The sequence below is a fragment of the Centruroides vittatus genome, unplaced genomic scaffold (assembly GCF_030686945.1).
Source record: "Centruroides vittatus isolate TY-2023 unplaced genomic scaffold, ASM3068694v2 contig_728, whole genome shotgun sequence".
NCBI classification, from domain to species: domain Eukaryota; kingdom Metazoa; phylum Arthropoda; class Arachnida; order Scorpiones; family Buthidae; genus Centruroides; species Centruroides vittatus.
Genome location: NW_027122465.1, coordinates 659,661 through 679,493, shown reverse-complemented (window position 1 = coordinate 679,493; position 19,833 = coordinate 659,661). Strand labels below are relative to the sequence as shown.

Sequence of the window (19,833 nt, the reverse complement as noted above, 5' to 3'; positions counted from 1 at the left end):
ATAAAATTTAAGATTGACTGTATAAAAAAACTTTATTAACTAAAAGTATAAAGTAATGTAATAGCATGAATTTAACTTTAGTTTTAGAAACATAATTGAATAATAGAATTTTATATATATTTAACATATTAAAAGTATTAACATGTAAAGTTTGAAAACATATATAATTAACAAAATCAGAATGATTTTCCAAATATAAACAGGTACCAAACCTAGTATTAATACAGCACACTCTTAATAAGTCAGACTTGCTTAACTTGAATTTTATTTTTGTCTGAACTTAACCTCTATAGCAGGCATGTCAAACACGCAGCCCGCTTTTTAAAAATTTTTAAATATCAAGCTTTGACGCTTGAAGTTGGAAACCTTGAACTTTTTGGTTGACTCTGGCAGTGCGTGTGGTTGCATGATCGTTTGAGATGCTGCATGCTGGTGTGAGGCGTCAAATGAAAAGTGGAGGCTAAAGCCAAACAGAGATAAAAACACAAGACGATCAGAAACATGATAGAATGCGGAGCGTCTAATCCGACACACAATATGTTTGTGTGGCCATCAGCCATACTGATATTTGTACATATTTTATTATATTATGTTAGGCTTAGGAATCTTTCTTTGTTCTAACTGTTCTAGAAATTTCCTTTCCAACCCTTTTTCCCTTGGGTGAGGTCACTGTTTCTGAGAAGTGGACTGGGAAAACAAAGGAGAGAAGAGGCCCTAGGGTCATGGAACCAGGGGTGAGACACTTTTGGCTCAAACTACAGAGAGAGAAGACATACAAAGGTAGTGCTCTAGGTCTGAAGAGAGAGGCTGGCAACTACATGGAGCCACTCATATTCCAATAATAAGGACATTCCATAAAAGAACTTAGAAAGGAAGATATTGATAGGACACCAAGTTTGAGGTGTAGAGAAGGAAGGAACAGAGAAAGAACTGTTCAGAGAAAATACTGAGACAGTGACCTATCCAAGACCACGAAGCCGAAAATCCCAGGTATTTCCTTCTTCCCCTTCTAAATGTTCTTAAATACTTATTTTTTCTTCTTCTTTTTCTTTAGTTATAAGTTATAGTTATAGTTATAAGTCAACTCGCAGATATTTGTCACATCACGTGGAATTGATTGCTCAGAAAAAGGGGTCCAATGCCCATTGTATAATACTCCAATTTTGCTTTATAAGTTGGGATCAACTGATAAAGAACCAGTTCAAGGCGAGAATAAATTACTTGTTAAAAAAAGAATCTGCAACTCGTAACTTTTGTTATTCTGTTCGCGGAGTATCATCATATCGCTACGAACAGTTGTCACAAAGTGCAGTGTTTGCTCAATCGTTTGCAAATGATATTTTAAACTCTAAAGTGAATTTTGGTTTTTATTCATATTAAACTAAAAAGTTATTTAATAAAAATATAATCAAACTTCAAAAACAATGAGTAAGAAAAGATCAATTGAAGAGGAACATCATAATTTTCAAGAAAAATGGGAACTGCAGTATTTTTGTGTCCAAAACAAAAATAAAATATTATGTTTGATATGTAAAAACTCTATTTCAGTTCCTAAGGAATATAATCTTAAAAGGCACTATGACAAAAATCATAAAAGAAACTATGACCAATACGTTGCAATACTTCGTGAAGACAAATTGTCAGAATTGAAATCAATTCTTCAAAAACAACAAAGTGTATTCACACTAAATCTGTTGAAGACAATACAGCTGCTGTAAAAGTTAGTTATATACTATCACATTTAATTGCAAGCAGATCAAAACCATTTACTGAAGGGGAATTTATTAGTGAATGCTTAATTAAAGTGGTGGAAGTATTATGTCCAGCACAAATAAAATTTAAAAGTGTAAGTTTAAGTCAAAATACTGTAGCTAGCAGAGTTAAAAAAATAGCCAAGAATTTGAGAAATCAGCATAATTCAATAATATCAACATTTAAAGCCTACTCTATTGCAATTGATGAAAGTACAGATATTCAAAATATAGCTCAGCTGGCTGTTTTTATTTGTAGATGCGATGTTAATTTAAAACTAAGTGAAGAACTTTTTGAAATCATTCCTACGAATAATACAACCACTGGAGCTGATATTTTTGATGCACTTATGGAAGTTTTGAAGAAGTATAAGTTTCCATTGGAAAAGTTGGTTTGTCTTGCAACTGATGGTGCACCTACCATGACCGGTATTACTAAAGGAGTTGTTGCAAAATTAAAAGAAACATGCAAACATCATGGTAGTAATAATTTTGAACATTTTCATTGTATTATTCACCAGCAAGTACTGTGCTCCAAAGTTTAAATATCGGACATGTTTTGAAAATAGTCACCAAAATTGTTAATTATATTTGAACACATGGACTTAATCATTAACAATTTGCTTCATTTCTGGAAGATATAGAATGTGAATATGCAGGGTTCCTACTCAAATTCTTGTTTTGAATTCCCTGACTTTCCCTGATTTTCCCTGACCAACTTTGTCCAAATTCCCTGACCCTCACATTTCTTACAGTGTGGAATATCGACATAATGAAACAGCATTTTATTTACCGTGAACATTGATTGAGTATATCTATCCCTCTTTTTTGCACAGTTGATATGTTTCAAAGACTGCCACATTAAAAAAATACAGTACATACCAGTTAATACTATTTAGTACATACCGGTACATCTTGTAGAAAAATGTTTGATAGAATCCAAAACTTCAATGTAATGAAAAAATAAGCAACAAATGAAACATGAGCTTTTTATTTTATCATTACTTATCCTTATTATTTGTATGTCAATCTAGTAAATACAAGATAGCATAAAATCAACAAACGGTATTTGATATACAGTACAAATAGTACTGTACTGTGCTTAAAATGAACTCGACTTAGAAACACATAATTTTAAAACCAATCTTTCAACAAAAAGAGTAACTTTTTTTTAAACAGCAACATAATTTTAACAAAAAGTTAAATTTAAAAATTTTCAAATAAAGCATTTTTTCCCTCAAAAAAATTGATCATGTAAAAAAAGAATTAGTTTTCTTTTGTCAACCACATTATATACAATCTATTTTTACACAATTTTGAAATAAAGAGAGGATAGGTGTAAGTTTACAGTATAGCTTCTCTAACAAATGTATCTAATTTATTGTAAAATCTTTTTATTTTTACAAAATGGACAATCAAAATACAGAGAAACTTCTTAGTATTAATTCTCTGTTTTTCAAAATACAGATAATTAGAAAATAAAAAATTAATTACAATTCACAAAATAGAAGAACTATTAATGTAGTTTTAGCTTTTTCTCCTCAAGTGTATTTATTTTCATTTCAATCTCTTTTTCTTCCTTTTCATGATCTTTTCTTAACATTTTCTTGTGTTGTTTTAAATCCTTAAGTTGTTGTGTAAGTTTTCTTTTTTCTTCAGCCCTCAATGCCTGCTGCTTCTGAATATCTTTTTTCTGTTGCAGAGATGCAATATATCGCTGTCTAGATCCTCTGACTGTTAACAACATTTTCTGGTCTATATTTATTTGATCAATACCACCGGCAAAATGGATCCCATCATAAACTAAGCGTTGAGCAACTAAACTTTCTTCCTTAAGATTTTCACTCAACAGTGATTTGTTAACTGAAAAACCACTCTCAACACTTGCATTCCCATGTGAGAAAGAAAGAGAAATTTTGATAATAGACCATAGATCTTGCAGTTGCCTATCATCCTTCATAATTTCACAATAAAATGTGTCCAGACCATCATCATCACTCCTTTCAGATATGAAGTCCTCAAACTTTGTAGAATAGGGTTTTATGGATACTTTATTGCAGAGTATATTATACTGTTCTTTTGCTTTGACAGCACATCTTTCATCAATCCTGTTTGTATCATGTAGAATCTCCAGTAAAGCATTGAAATACAATTTTCCAACATTTGATTGCATTTTAATAATTTCTGGATCTAAGCTGCTCAAAGCCTTCACACATTTGTACTTGACAGGTCCCTTCTCAATAATCTTTTGTGTCATCACTTTCAGCACTTTTTGACAATCTCTTAGAAAACACAGAATATCTTTATCGCTTACTTTCAATTCTTTTAAAACCTTTTTTGCTCCAAAACCAATATCCAAATTCTTAAGATGTACCAAGTTTTCATTAGCATTTAAATCTATTTTTAGAAACTGCTTGTCGGTGACCCTGTCATTTTTCACAAACTTTCTCATCAGATTCATTAATAATTGAACAACTGCTTTATAAAGATAAGGTGCAAGAGGTTTGTTGCTCTGAAATCGGGTGAGAAAGCTCTCACTTTGTGTACATATTGACCGAAAAAATAAAAGTTTAACTTTAATAAAGGGGTCATTGAGTGCCTGTCTCAAGAATGTAGCCACCTTGCTGTCTTTCAACTTTGTACTGTTGTTTATGTATGTCTTCACAGATTCAATAACTTCTGCTGCACGTTCTAAGCACTCTCCATTCTCCAACCACCTTGTTGAACCAAACTTTTTGGGAAACAATCTGCTTCCACTTATAGCAATGTATTCAGCACGCCGAGTGGGTGAGTCTTTTAGCAAATAGTACAAATTCCGTAGCAGTGGTAACAAATTCCAATCTACTACTTTAAAACCAGCTTTTACAGCACCATGGACTACATGTAAACCACATGTTCCCATTCTCACAAATGATTTACCAACATTCTGTGTCTCCATGTGATCTTCTAATTTATTCAGAAAACTTATGTTTACATTTGGTCCGTCCATACAGATATGAAGAATTTTTGCTAAGATCAAGATGAGTGTCTGAAAGGCCATTGAGAAATGCAGAGAGAAGATCATCTGCTGTACTATGATCCAGAAAGACACTATTTAAATATCTGGTCATAACCTTATCTTTACTCTCATCCCAGTATTTTATCACAAGATCCATTTGAGTTCTTTGAGCAACTTTGTTTAGTGATTCGTCAAAGGAGATAGTAATATTATCACAACTTGTAACAGCATCAATCAATTTTTCTCTGAAATAATGGGCTAGGCCATAATTTATTATATAGGAAGCTTTATCTGGACCCAATTGAAATTGTGTGGCTATAGCACTGTCAGGAAACATTTTTTTGAAAATGTTTTTAATATCAGAGCATGAATTGAGTGACATCTTTTTCTTTACAACTGCCAATGCCCAAGTTATCTCTGCTTTTATTACATCATCTTTTATCACAAAAGGTGTCAATGTGCTGCTAAGAAATGTTGATTTGGTGAGAGACTGTTCATTAATGATCTTAGATCTATCTTCCACAACAGAAGCCGTTTCACACACATTTTGTTGACTATTAGAAGAGTTTGAATTTGTCGGGGTTAAAAACCTTACCAGCGAAGTTTGTTCCGACTTCAATCTTTTTATTTCAACATGACTAGAACTATTTGCATGGGATATTAATGCACGCTTTCCCATATTACTTAACGAGAAAACTTTACAACAAATGCAGCAAAATGCTTTTGTATCATCATCTTTTACAGTTCCTAACCAGGAATTGAATTCTGGATGAATAGCTGGATCTAGCCATTGGAGATTAAACCTCGTTTGTTTCCGTGCCATTATAATTTAAGAATGTAGAAAAACACAAACCTCGAACAATATTATTAAAAGACAGATGAACCAGATCAGATAGCAATGTGTAAGACTTGTTTTGTCACAATACTAAGTACAACATTCAAACGACATCCAATCCGCATCTGCATATATATTAATTAAAAGTAGTGTTGCCAACCAACTCAAAATTCAAATTTACAGCTAGACATTTTTTAATAAAAATACTCAAATCATACTGTTTCCATTAAAACTGTTTGGTTATTTTAGCTAGATTGTTCATAAATCCACTAAATTAGCTGAATTGGCAACTCATTAAAAGAAAAAAAAATGTTCCGTTGCCGCCATTTTGATTTCGGTTTCGATGTATAGCCAGAGTTTTAATAATTATTTTTAATAATTTTTATTTATTATTTATTTAATTTTGCATTAAATTTCATCTTTTCATAAAATTTTCTTAATAATTCAGACAAAACTTATTTATTTTAACCCTTAATTACAATTCTTATAATTATTGCAAATCATATCACAAACCATCTTTCTCACTTTTATAGCAAATTTTAATTAAACGAACTAATGTTATAGAATTTAAATAAAATAAAATAAATACAGAAATAAACATCAAACGAAATTACAATTATACATTAATAAAATATAGAAGTTCAGCGCATAGAATCGTAACTATAAAATCTCGTTCTTTTGCAACATAACTATAAAAAATAGTTTTGGTGTTGTTTCGCACTAAGATACTAAAAAATTAAAATGCATTTGATTAATTTTTTAAAAATTTACCAGCTTTTTAAATTTATAATTAATTATAAGCAAGTTAACATTGGTTAAACTATTGGATTATCTAGTTCACTGTTTCTCAACCACCAGTTCGTGGAGATTCTTGATCGGTCCGCAGAGAATTTTTACCGCTCTGCGTTAAAAATTTTCTTATATGAAAAAAATAGTGATAATTTAATAAATAAAAATTTTATAATGTATAAATGATAATAATAATTTTACAATTTACTTCTGTAGTAATTCTTTAATACAGTCAAACCTGTTTTTATGCGCTCTTTTTATGTGTGATTTTTATTTGTGCGATTTTTTTAATGCGAATTTTTAATTTGTGCGGTATAGTTGGCGACTAGTCTCGTGCGATTCGTCATGTCTTACGTTGACTTATTATAGCTAAATAAACTTATTATAGCATAAATGCACTTATTATAGTAATATTATTGCATGAATATGCAAAAAATGAAATAATTTACTTTTTAAGTCAACAAAACACAACCTGGACAAAAATATGTAAAACAGACGATAGACCAGACGATGCAGTCAAGTGCTGACATCTGTTGTCAATAAATTCTATTTCGTACGGTTTTGAGTTATTTTCTATGTGAGACTTTTTTTATGCAGTCCCTGTTGACTGCATAAAAAAAATATTTTTTAATTGTGTCGCGAAAACTATTATTTACAGCCATTCGTGAAGTTTCGTGAGATTTTTTTAATGCGTTTTTTTAATGCGGTCCCTATCCCCCGCATAAAAACAGGTTTGACTGTATATAGTAAAGTTTTTTGTTAAAACACTACCGGTCCGCAAAATTTTTTTCACAAATTTTATCGGTCCGCGGACCAAAAAAGGTTGAGAAACACTGTTGGTCAGCCATATTCAGCAAACGAAATCAACGAGGCAGCTAAGGAGACAAATTCCCTGACTTTTTGACAATTTTCGATAAACTTCCCTGACTTTTGACAATTTTTGACAAATTCCCTGACATTCCATGACTTTTTCTGAAACTAATGAAAATCCCTGACTTTCCCTGACTTTCCAGGTGCGTAGGAACCCTGAATATGCCAATCTACCATATTATACAGGAGTTTGATGGCTTTCGAGTCATAAAGTGTTAAAACAATTCTTCAAATTGCTGGACAAAATCATAATTTTCTTGGAAACAAAAAATTATGAATGTGCTGAATTAGAAGATAGACAATGTATAAATGACCTGGCTTTTTCAGTTGATATTACAAGTCATTTTAATCAACTTAATCTTAAGCTTCAAGGCAAAAATCATGTTGTTACAACGCTATTTGATAATATTAACGCTTTCAAACAAAAATGATTACTTTGGCAAAAACAAATAGATAAAGAAAACTTGTCTCACTTTGAAAGCTGTCAATATCTATTGCTTAAATCATCTAAATAAAAATTTACAGAATATGCTCACCAAATTAAATTGTTAGAAACAGAATTTGATAGAAGATTTTCTGATTTTAAAAGCTGTGAATTACAATTTCATCTTTTTACTTCACCTCTATATATTGATATTGAAATTGTTGATGAAAACTTATAAATGGAATTAATTGAAATCCAATGTGATAATTTGCTGAAGAAAAAATGTATGGAAGTTGGAATTCCAGATTTTTATACATATTTATCTGTAGATCGGTTTCCTAAAATGTTATCGTTTGTTATGCATATACTGACTATGATCGGAAGCACTTATTTATGTGAGCAACTATTTTCTTTAATGAAAAATAACAAAAATCCAGAAAGGTCAAGATTAACCGATCAACATTTATCATCAATTTTAAAAATTGCACCAGCTCAATATATTCAACCAAATTTTGATGACTTGCTTTGTGAAAAACATTGTCAAATATCTTCTAAAAAGTAATATTAAACTGTGATTTTGTTTATTTCTTATTATAACTTTTATTTTTGTTTTTTATAAAAAATATAAAATATTTATAGTTTAAGTTTAAAAAATAACATGAAATATAAAATGTCTATGTATGTATAATATACAATACATTGAGCTTGACATTGAGTCTAATAAATACATAATACACAATGTAATCATTCTAAAAATCATATTTTATTAATTTTTTGAACATTGAAAACATGCAGCCCCAACTTAATACAAAATAGATCATGTGGACTGTAATATAATATGAGTTTGACATGCCTGCTCTATAGACTCAATGCACTTTGTACTTCTGTAAGTCAAGGTACTTTTGAGATCACATCTTGCTAACTTGAAATTTATAATCCAGAAACTTTATATGATGTCTAATTTTGTGTGCATTTGCATTTTCAAGAGAATGGACAATATCACAAAGTTAAAAGATTGGTATTGTATAGAACTAAGCTCTTGTTTGCATGACATAAAATTAAAAATTTTAACAATGTTCTGCACTTAAAGTAACAATCTTTTTCTTAAATGAAAATTGACCAATCAAATCTTAACACTTTAAAATTTTTATATTTTGAAAAATTAAAAATGTAATGATTTGAAAATGCAATGAAGATATCTGTCATTTGATAACTTACTGAGTTATTGGCCATTCAAATGAGTTTGTATGTATCTATTTCTTTGTTTTGAACTGAGAATTCATATTGTGTAAATTTCATCATAAAAGGTGAATCACACATTAATATTTTCCTCACTGCTTGTGATTGGCTTGGTCATTTTCATTTGAAAGTAGACAGAAATCAAACAAGAGAAAACTAAAGATTTTGTTGATAGTAGAAAAGATAGCCATCATAAAGACTATAGAAGAAAGCAAAAGAAAGAAAGTCAAAAATTGCAAAGGAATTTGACATTCAATACCATTAAGTAGTCTTTCTACACATTTGAAAAACAAGGAGAGAATTTTGAAGTTTCAGTAAAGCATAAACATGAGTATCCGGATGAGTATCCAGATGCTGAAAAGTATCTAAAAAAATAATAAAATATGAGGTATTTAAGTTTAACTATATTATTTGTTTTGTGATATTCATGTTTCTTTAAAATAATGGTAGTTTTTGTAACTCAGAATTTCATTAACTAAAAAATTTCTCTGTCCTTCTACTTTGAGTTATTGAGAATATACTGTATTTATATGTCTTAATATTTTAAACTAAAGTATTTTGGGTAGTAATTAATTACCTGAACTAAGTATAACCTGAAAAATCAAGTAATTAACTAATTTGTACATTTATTTCCATAGTTTTTGCTACTTCTAAATTTATTCAAACTATAATTTAAAACAACTCTTTAATGTACTCAAGGATCAAGAATCAAATATCCTATGCATTTTTACTGATATATCAAATGAATAATTTAAATGAAGTTATTTATATCTAATAAATTATAATTACAGTAGAGCGTCGATAAGTGGAACCAATTGGGGGACTGGGGTCCTTCCAGTTAATGATTTGTTCCAGTTTCCGACTTTGTACGAAAAAATACATTAACCTGTCCGATGTTCAAATTTTTCTCCGTTGCGTATCGCTTCCTGTTGAATTTTTCTCCGTTGCGTGTCGCTTCGTGTTGAATTTTCGTCGATTTTAAGCCTAATGAAAATTTTTATAATAATCATCGAGGCTATCGTATCGTTAAAAATTATTTCTGCATTTTGTACAAACAAAATAAATATATTAAAGAATATAAAAAACATGAAAATTATACTTTAGAAGTAAATTTAGTATCAAAAACATTCGATTCAGCACGACCCAGTCCGACTGAAAATCGTTCCACTTTCCGGCCATTCCACTTACCGACGTTCCACTTATCGACGCTCTACTGTACTAATAAACTTAATTTTTGACGTATTTTGACATTTAGTATTGTATTTATTAAATATGTTAATCTGTATTGATGTTAGTTTTTTAGTGTATCTATATCCACTTATGCCATTTTTTTACTTTCTATTTATTAAATAATTATAGTAAACTTTTATTATTTCAGAGTTAGATAATTTGAATTCATTTGACTATTGTCATTCCTTATAGATATTAACATCACATCACATCCATTCTAAATTTTAAGACTGTATGAACTAATTAAAACAAACAAATTGCCCTAAACATTTATAAATAATGTTTTACTACAAAAATATGAGAAAGGTAATTTTATGAAATGATCTAGTGACTTTGCTAGCCACATCTATTATGTATCTTCCTCTTTTTATTCTGTAAGAGAATCCTGCTCAAATATTAAGCATCATTGTCTCAGGACTCTAATATAATTTTACAATGCTTTAACTGCTTTAAAAAACACAAGTAAAATAGATTTAAATTTTATGATGTTTTTATGTTTAATTTTTAATGTTGTACTAAATATTATGATTTTTTTCTTCTTCCTACTTGTAAAAAGTTGTAACACTTGGAAATTTTTATTACTTTATTAAGGTACTCCCATAAATATATGTAATTTGTGTGGTGGACTTTACACAGTATGCACGTATATGTTTTTCAAGTTTGTCTCATTGTGCTACAGTCATATATTTACTGTCAAACATTAAGCATTACAGACAACTGCAGACATCAATTGACAGGGTCTAAAAAAATTTTTGCTTACATGGTTTTTGTAAGTTTCACAAGATTTAGCATAGAATTTTCTAGCACAAAGACAAGCAAAGTATCTAATAGTCATTCACATTTGCTATCACCCTTTAATAATTAGTTTTTCAACACAGTCAAATCAGAAGAAAATATTGCATAGTTTATTTTAAAAATATGAAGTAAAAGTTAAAAGGTTAATTCTTTTCGTAGATGTTACATTTTTGAGGCATGGCATTAATAAATCCTCTTCAATATGGTTTATAGAATTGAGTTTGATCTCAACATTTGATTGGTCATTTTTGATTAAACATTGCCATATTACATAATATGAGATGAGGAAATTAAAAATGTAATAGGGACCATGGTTTTGTTTGAGATACAGTGGGGGAGTCAATGCAACAATGTCAAAGGTCACAAGCATGAACATGCACAATTATTTTTTATATTATATTTTATGCCAGCAGTAATGTCATACTGTAATAGTGGCAAGTGATCATTGAAGTTGGCCCCAAAATAATAATATTGACTTTCCAGAGCTTTGACTCAATTTTTAGTTTTGTCTGGACAGAAAACAAACTGTACCTAGTTTACAAATGGTCTGACTCTACCACCAGTAAACCCATTCATCAACAGGTTAAACATTGAATAATTCAAATTTCTTCTTAGTCCCATGGAACTTGAATTAATGAGAGTTCATTATATATGCAAATATTTTTTTTTTAAAGTGTTGGCTGCAATCAGTGCACAATGCACACTTAGTCTACTGGCTCTCACTTGTATAATCTATCTGTTATAAACTCTTACAGTTCAAAAGTTTTTGTATTAATTATCTCTACTAAAATAGTCTTTAAATCCATCTTATTCAATAAATTTCACTTATTTATTATACTTGCCCTTGCTTTTTCTAACTGTGCCAAAGCTTGTCTTTCAGTTTCGCGACGAAGAGCTTCTCTTTCTTCATCAAGTGAAAGATCAGATGAGGGCTGACTATAATTGGAATCTGCTGAACCCTATAATTAAATAAAATTTCAGAATTCATATAAATTTGTAAAATTACATGATTACATTAAAGGTAAATTTATAAATTACAATAATGGTTATTATAACCATTATTGTAATTTATATATTTATCATTTCTTTTAATTAACTTACAATTAATTTCAAAAATAAATATATACAAACCAGAAATATATTGTATTCAGTTAATAGAATACACTTAATATATAAACACAATTAAAAACTTCAGTTAAGGAGATGTTAAAGTAATTTAAAAAAATATTTTATTTGTGCAAATGCTTTATTTGCACAAATAAAATATTTCTTTTAATTACTTTAACATCTCCTTAACTGAAGCTTTCACTAATAAAATATTTCTTTTAATTACTTTAACACCTCCTTATCTGAAGTTTTTAACTGTGTTAATACAATTGTTGGTGTAATGTCCAATCTAAGTATTTAGTATACTTAATACATAAATATTTTATCATATTTAATTGTATTTATGTTAAATTATGTTGAATGTAATAAATATATTAAAAGTAACATGCTATTTATTCACAAAAACCAGTTTGATAGATTTGAACTGTTGAAAACAAAAAAAGATAATTTGATTTGAAATTTTTTATTTAATTGTAAAAAGCTTTGTTTCCTACAAATACAATAATGAAATATGTAGCCATTTTTGTTCTGTGATATATACCTGATGATGTCTATTTTAAATAGACGAAAACATTAGTAAATATTTTCTTTATTTATTAATTATATAGTTGCTGGTATTGGTTTGGTTGTGTGTGTTTAAAATAATGAAATATTTGAAATCATCATTTTGCTAATGATAATTTTCTTTTTGAAGCTATCTGTCTGATGTGTGCTGATCATAACAGCCAACATCAACAAAATAATTTATATTAAAGTAAAATGATTTTTCAACTCATTTTTACTTGATTTTTGAAAAATCCATTCATCTGTAAACTTTGCTTGAGTTTTATTTTTCTTAATGTCTTGCAATATAAGATATGTTAATTTTAGAATAAGCAAAAAATAATTTTATTAGTAAAATACATAAATAAAACAAACAAGCAGATGAAAAACAATTCATATTATTCAAAAGAAAGTTTAAAAAAGTCACAAAATCAACAGCTTATCATAAATAATTGAACATTAATTCCTAGAGATTAGGTGCAGAAAATATTTCTGTATCTGAGATAATTCTCTAGGAATATTAATCATTACATGTAAATTAATAATTTCACCATTATATTGATATAATAGTAAAATATTTGAAAGACAAAAATTGAAAACAACTATAAAAAAAGCTAAGTAATTGCTAAAGCCAAAAATGTATAATTATTTTTAAAATCTGTAAAAGTAAATAAACAACTCAAAAAAATCCATGTGCTGAAAAGTCCTGTAAACAGAACTTTTTTGGACACAAATTTTTTTTAAAACAATGGAGTAACCTACAAGAAAAGTTGGTACTGTTAATCTTCTTCCTATTCTATCATTATTAATTTTTAAAAAACTGTCTATTGTATCATTTTTTAACTTTTTTTTTAATTGTGACTCACTGCAGGAGCTGCATTTTGTATTACAACTCAGTATACCTATCAAAAGCATAAACTCTGAATTATGTTTCTTTATTTATTAATGACCCAAATTTATATCTACATTTGTATGTGACATATGTATATTTGTTATGGATGGTACATATTTAATTGAATTGTATATATCTATTTTTTAGTAAGACATCCCTTTGCTTATTTTTTGTGCATTATTTTTTCTGCATTTATTATTTTGTGCATTATTTTTATTGTTGCAATCTATTTGATTGCAACAAATATTTAGTTTGCAATCCGCTAAAGTGTTAGAACTCAGTTTTTCAAAATCCTGGTCTATTGTATTCTTACAAATTTTAAAAATAAACATAGCTATTTCTAATTCTTTATCAATTATAGCAGATTTGCACCAACATGAAAAATTGTCTGACATGTGGTTAACTATTTGATATTAAAAATATTTTGCAAATCTGTAAAATGTATAAAAGGAACTTAATCTTTTTAATTATATCTTTCTTAGCTAAGATTGTACCTACTGCAGACCTGTTAAAGCCATACTTCCTAGCAACACCAGACCTCATCTACCCACTATCTATCTTGGCTATTATTTCTTGCTTGCTTTCTATAGTGAGCGCAGCCCTTGACACCCCACTCTTTTTAGGCCCCATAATATTATCAGTTTTTTAAAATAAAAAGTTCAGAAAAGCACTTACAAAAATTCACAGAACAGAAATCAACCAGTGTAAAAAAAAGTTATGTATACAACTGTGAGTCTCATTCCATAAACCATTCATAGATACCAGTAAAATATAGTTTTACAAATCTTAAATGCATCGTCACTTCTTATGTTTGTTCTGTCAGGTGTTTGTTGTCTGAACATAAAAATCTTTCAGGGAAAGTGTTCGTTATCCAATTTGTTTGTAGTTCAAACTGATCACCCACTGTATCAAATATGAATTATGCATTACAATTTTCAGTTAATAACTCCAATCTGAATCTAGTAAGTAAATAAGTTATATATATATATATACAGTATATATGGTAAAAAATTTTTTTGTCTTTTTAAAGCTTGATTTAATTTATAGGATTCATCATACACTGAAGAAGAAGAAATGAAAAAGTTCTTAATAAATAATAAAATTTGTACCTAAAACCAACTGGTTTTTATCTTTTATATTAACCTAGATCACAAAGCATAAATCATTAATATAGGAACAGAAAGCTTCGTAAATTTTATGACCGTTCATTTTATTAGTTAGTTTCATGTCAGAATACTAATTAACAATAATATAATGATTATGTGATGAAATATACTAATTTTGATACAATTTCAGACATTAAATTATTATTATAAAATTTATTTTCAGCAATTAACACATTGATTTCCATGATGTTCCTTGCAGTATATGTGGTAGCACTGGCTGCAATATGTAATAGTAAAATAGTTTTTATTCCAATGATAGATGTGACAAATTGCTATTTCATTTTCAGGTGTTGGATTCTCCCTAGAAATGGCAGGATTTTTCTATAAAATATTTTCTATGTAGAGGTGCAATTGTGTTTGCAAGGTATGTGATGCCTCTTCTTCATCCATGATTTGATTAGCTCTTCACTTAGAAAGATGAATAAATCATTTCTCGTCATTTTTTGTGTGTCCCCAACAGGCAATTGAATGTAATGAATAATATTTCTACTTGGAATGTAACAAGACGATAGACTTAACAGGTTGTGCAGAGCAGTGATGATTATTTTCAAAGGAATAAGTATATGGATTTTCTGAAACAGACAGAAGGTTTTCAGTTATCTACTTTGACTTTCTGAACTCTCTTCAGAACATTTGATTTCCAGTCTCATGTACTCATGCTTAGGCTGCTGCTGATATACTGTGCACCCACTATCATTGGCACTGTCAATATGTTGAATAAAAATTCATCTACATCTATGTCAATCATCACAACCACCTCAACTTTCATGTCATCTACTTCCTCATCTATATTTGCATCATTCTTAGATTCACACACTTTATTGCATCAAAAAACTACTAGGTTTTCTTCTCAAAATCCAGATCATTCACTCTAGCAATGCTCATCTACAATAACAAGTACAAACTACATGAATTATGCCATATAAAGACAAAATTCACATATATACAAAATATAAATATGACTATCCTTATTCTAAGCATCACACATAGTCATAAAGTTTTTTAAAATTGACAACAACAGTTTCAATTATTCACAAACAAAAACAATATCAAGAATCTGCACTTGTTAGGACAATCCTGGAAATAGTGTAGGAAGGTACTACAAACAATAGCAAGGTGGTACAAAAAAGTAGAAAAATAAAAATTACCAAACCATGTCGTAAAAATGACAATGCTTTGTGTTCTATGGTTAAAATAAGTTAAAAGGAATCAAGATATAATAAATATCTATTTTGATTTTTTTGTTATTAGAACCACTAATGAATTATAATAAACAATCTTAATAACTGGCATATAATTTCAAGCAGAAGTACTTTTGATCTCTTACATATGATCTTCAGGTCCACATAGGTACATAAAATAAAACATAACATTAGCTTACTAATACAAATTTGATATATCTTAACTACAAACAATTGAATATACATGTTCAAATAAAAATAATGATCATTAAATAATAAACAGTTAACAAAAAATCATTAAGTGTCGATACTAAATAAAGAAATAATTTTTAAAAAGTTGATAATACAAAAGTTATTTGTATATAATTCTAATGAAAAATACAAAAACATTTTTGAAATTTAAAGTTAAAATACCACCAAATCAGCAATAGTGATCTTAGATTAATTTATGATCATTGCAACTAAAACTGATTTAGAGATCTCAAAACAAATTATAGTCAAACACTGTTACAAAGTCAAAGAAACTTAAAAATTGACACTTTGTATAAACAAAATTTATATTAGCTGAATTCATTAACATTGAAATGCCCATCCTCCCTCATCTATGAAAGCACAAAACTTTTTTACATTAATGCAAAGTCAAACCCCCATTGTTGGTTTATTACATCAATTTTTCAGATAATTGAGTGCATAAACAAACATCTAGTCAATTTTTAAATCTTATCAGAAGCAGTCTGAAAGTATTCTATGATACAATGTCAAACATTGCATTGTATGTCTCTTTGGTATACAAAATTCTAGATTGTTCAGATTTTTTTCTGTTCTTGTTCAACACCCACAAACTATAATGTAAAACTTCACAATGATTTAAAAACAAAAAAAAGTGCCTCACAATTTTACTGGTTACATATCATTTAACAATTTTATGTTTTGATTAATGAATTAAAGTGTTCATGAAACTTTTAAATCTAAAAATTCATTAGCACTTCAAAAGTCACAATCATAAATCAAAAACTACTACTTTATTAGAGTGCAATATTTAACACAGAAACATCCAAGTGCTTTTGGACTTCAGTCCACTCTCAGGAATTAAGGTTTTGCTAAACTGCCCCAACATGTGTCAGATAATCATTAATAAATAGCATGTCCTACAAATGTGGCAGGACAATATATTGATACATATTGCTGTTACAATAACATTGGCATTAAGTAACATTAATGTCAAATGATAATGACAAATTATTGGAGAAAGTTTTTTGTATCGAAATGGTCATGCAAAAATATACTAGACCAGAGGTCTAACTTGTCTACCTTTTGAAAAATTACTTTATATTAATTATTAATAGTTAGCCAAACTATAGTCCAAATAATCTAGAGATTAATATGATTATCATACAATAATTAGGCTTGGTTGTTTATGTATATTTACAATGATTTTTTAACAAAAAGTGAAACATAAAAAGTAATATTTTAATTCTTAAGATGGCAACTTCTAAACTGCATACTGGTAATTATCTTGATTCATATAATTAAGATAATTACCAGTATGCAGTTTAGTATGAATAATCCACCTCATCATATACTCCATACCCTGTAAGTGTGGAGTATATGATGAGGTGGATTATACAAAGTGTTCTTTTATTAGGCTGAAAACATTAGTGTTTCATTTAATAAACATTTCTCAGTAATAGAAAGTGTTTGATGGTTCATTAAGTTGTTCTTGAAATTTTCTATGGGTATTCACTGTTGTGGGACAACCCACAAAAGTGTATACTCATAGAAAATTGAAACCCCAGTACCCAAAATTATAGTAATTGTAATGGCAAATTTTCTAAAGATAAAAAAAAAAGAAATATTTAAGCACAGTAGTTATAAAGATTTTCTAATTATTTCCTTACGATTATAATAATTAATACATGAAACAAGCATAAAACACAATTTGCTGTTATCAGTATGGCCAGATTTAGCCCTTTTGCCACTGTATACCAATGTGTATGCCACATTATGTGATATAAATATAAATGCTTCTGACACTAAATTGAACTTTATGAAATATTATATGAAAGTGTACTAAATTTAGTACACTTTTTAAAATATGAAAATAAAACATTTTAAACATCATCATTAAACCCGATATATTAAAGCTATTATTAAAATACCAACCAAATGCCGAAATTCTATCGGGCTAGTATAAGGCTGAAACATTTTACTAAGTGGTACAATTAATGTAAATGGTACACTTTATTTCTATTAAAAATTACATCATGAATATTGATATATGTTTGCATAATAAATGATCAAAGCCTTATCTGATATAATTAGATTGTTTAAATCATTATTTCAGTAAATGACTTAATAATTAATTATAAATACTACAATATTTGGAATTATTTACTTTTTCTTGTGAAATTCTTACACTATGACTACCAATTTTTCTGCCACTCAAAATCTGCCACACCTACTGTGCCTATTTAGAAAATTTGGCCCTGGTTATCAATTGCCATTTTTCTATTCTTGTTTTTTCAAAATAAATCACTTTTTGCATTCTGCTTTCACTTTCACTAATAAATGTCTATCTGAATAAAAGCTGAGTGATTGATTCTCAAATCCATGTCATTGAATATTATGAACATTAAAATTATTTTCTATATAATTTTTTCTGAGTTTATTTTAACAATTATTATATTTTACTATATATTATTATTATTAATTGATAAATGAGACAAATAATGCAATATGATAAAAGAAATGTTGTCCACAATTTTCTGTAATTTGGTAGCTGTCTATTTGTCCAACAAGATTTCACATAGTGTTAATAATTCCACGGGAAAGAAAACATAATAATACTATAAATAAACTCAAACAGGTGTAGTATATAGGATTAATTGTGATTGTCAAACCCCTAAAGATTATATAGGCAAAACAGACCGAATTTTAGATTTACATATTAAAGAACACAAAGCCGTTATAAGATTAAAATATAGCAATTCCCCTTGGTTTAATCATATAAAAGACAGTAACTGCCAGATTAATAGAATAATATAGAAATTCTCCATTCCGAAATAAACACTTATAAACGTAAATTTAAAGAACACATTGAAATCATGAAATATTCTGGAAAAAATCTAATTAACATCTCGAACGGTATGCAAATTGATCAACAATGGTACAGCCTAGTAGAGGGCACCACAGCAAAAACATTTTCTGTAGTGGTCAGTTGTGTGCAGTATTGTACAGTACATCATATGATTGTGTGAAAATAATTAATATTAGTCTTGCATTGTGATTGATTTATAAGCAACCTAAATTGTAATAGTGATTATCCCACTGTTGTGAGATATAAAGGTTGTTGGAAACTTTAAAAAGTTTTTTAGAATTTTAATGTGAATAAGATACACGCCCACTTGAACTGTGCTGATGATTTAAAATGGTAAAAAAGATTTGTTTTTTATTATTATTTTTTTATATAAAAATATATTTACACCAATTTTTACTACGTGTTTTTTTCCAATGTTATTTATATTATTTATTCAATAAGGAATGTTTACCTGATCTATATGGCACTTTTGTGTTATACATGTGTGGAAGGAAAGATTTATGTAAACATGCCTTAGATCACTCCTTTGGGGTATGTTAAAAAAGTTTGTAATTAGATATGATTTAAACAAATCATATTATGTTGTGTTTCTAATATTTCTCAATTTTCTTGTAATATAGCACTGAAAAGGGACTTAGAAACAAAATAAGCCCGAAATGCATATGTAACCTGATACCTCAGTAAATAATGTTCTGACCTTGAAGCTGTAAGATAGTCAGTCTACTGGAATTTATTATCTAGATTAAAGAGACATACACATAAGAAATGTTGTCATTTGATAGGCATTTGTATGTTCAACACATTAAGTTTAGAAAACACTCAGTATTCTGATTTTTCATTTTACTTATTTTATAATTACATATGTAATGAAGTGTAACATAAAGACAAACATTTTAATATTTGAGATAGTGCCTTC

At 28.5% G+C, this 19,833-nt stretch overlaps 1 protein-coding gene across 6 annotated transcripts in view; it reads right to left on the bottom strand.

Annotated features, from left to right (window-relative positions):
- Ca-beta (Ca2+-channel-protein-beta-subunit) overlaps positions 1-19,833 on the bottom strand; it is a 192,618-nt gene that overhangs the window by 55,167 nt on the left and 117,618 nt on the right. For all 6 annotated transcript variants that reach the window (XM_067277081.1, XM_067277080.1, XM_067277083.1 and 3 more), the window contains one exon: positions 11,774-11,890. In XM_067277081.1, the coding sequence (XP_067133182.1) occupies positions 11,774-11,890 (117 nt within the window). The remainder of the gene's footprint in view (positions 1-11,773; positions 11,891-19,833) is intronic.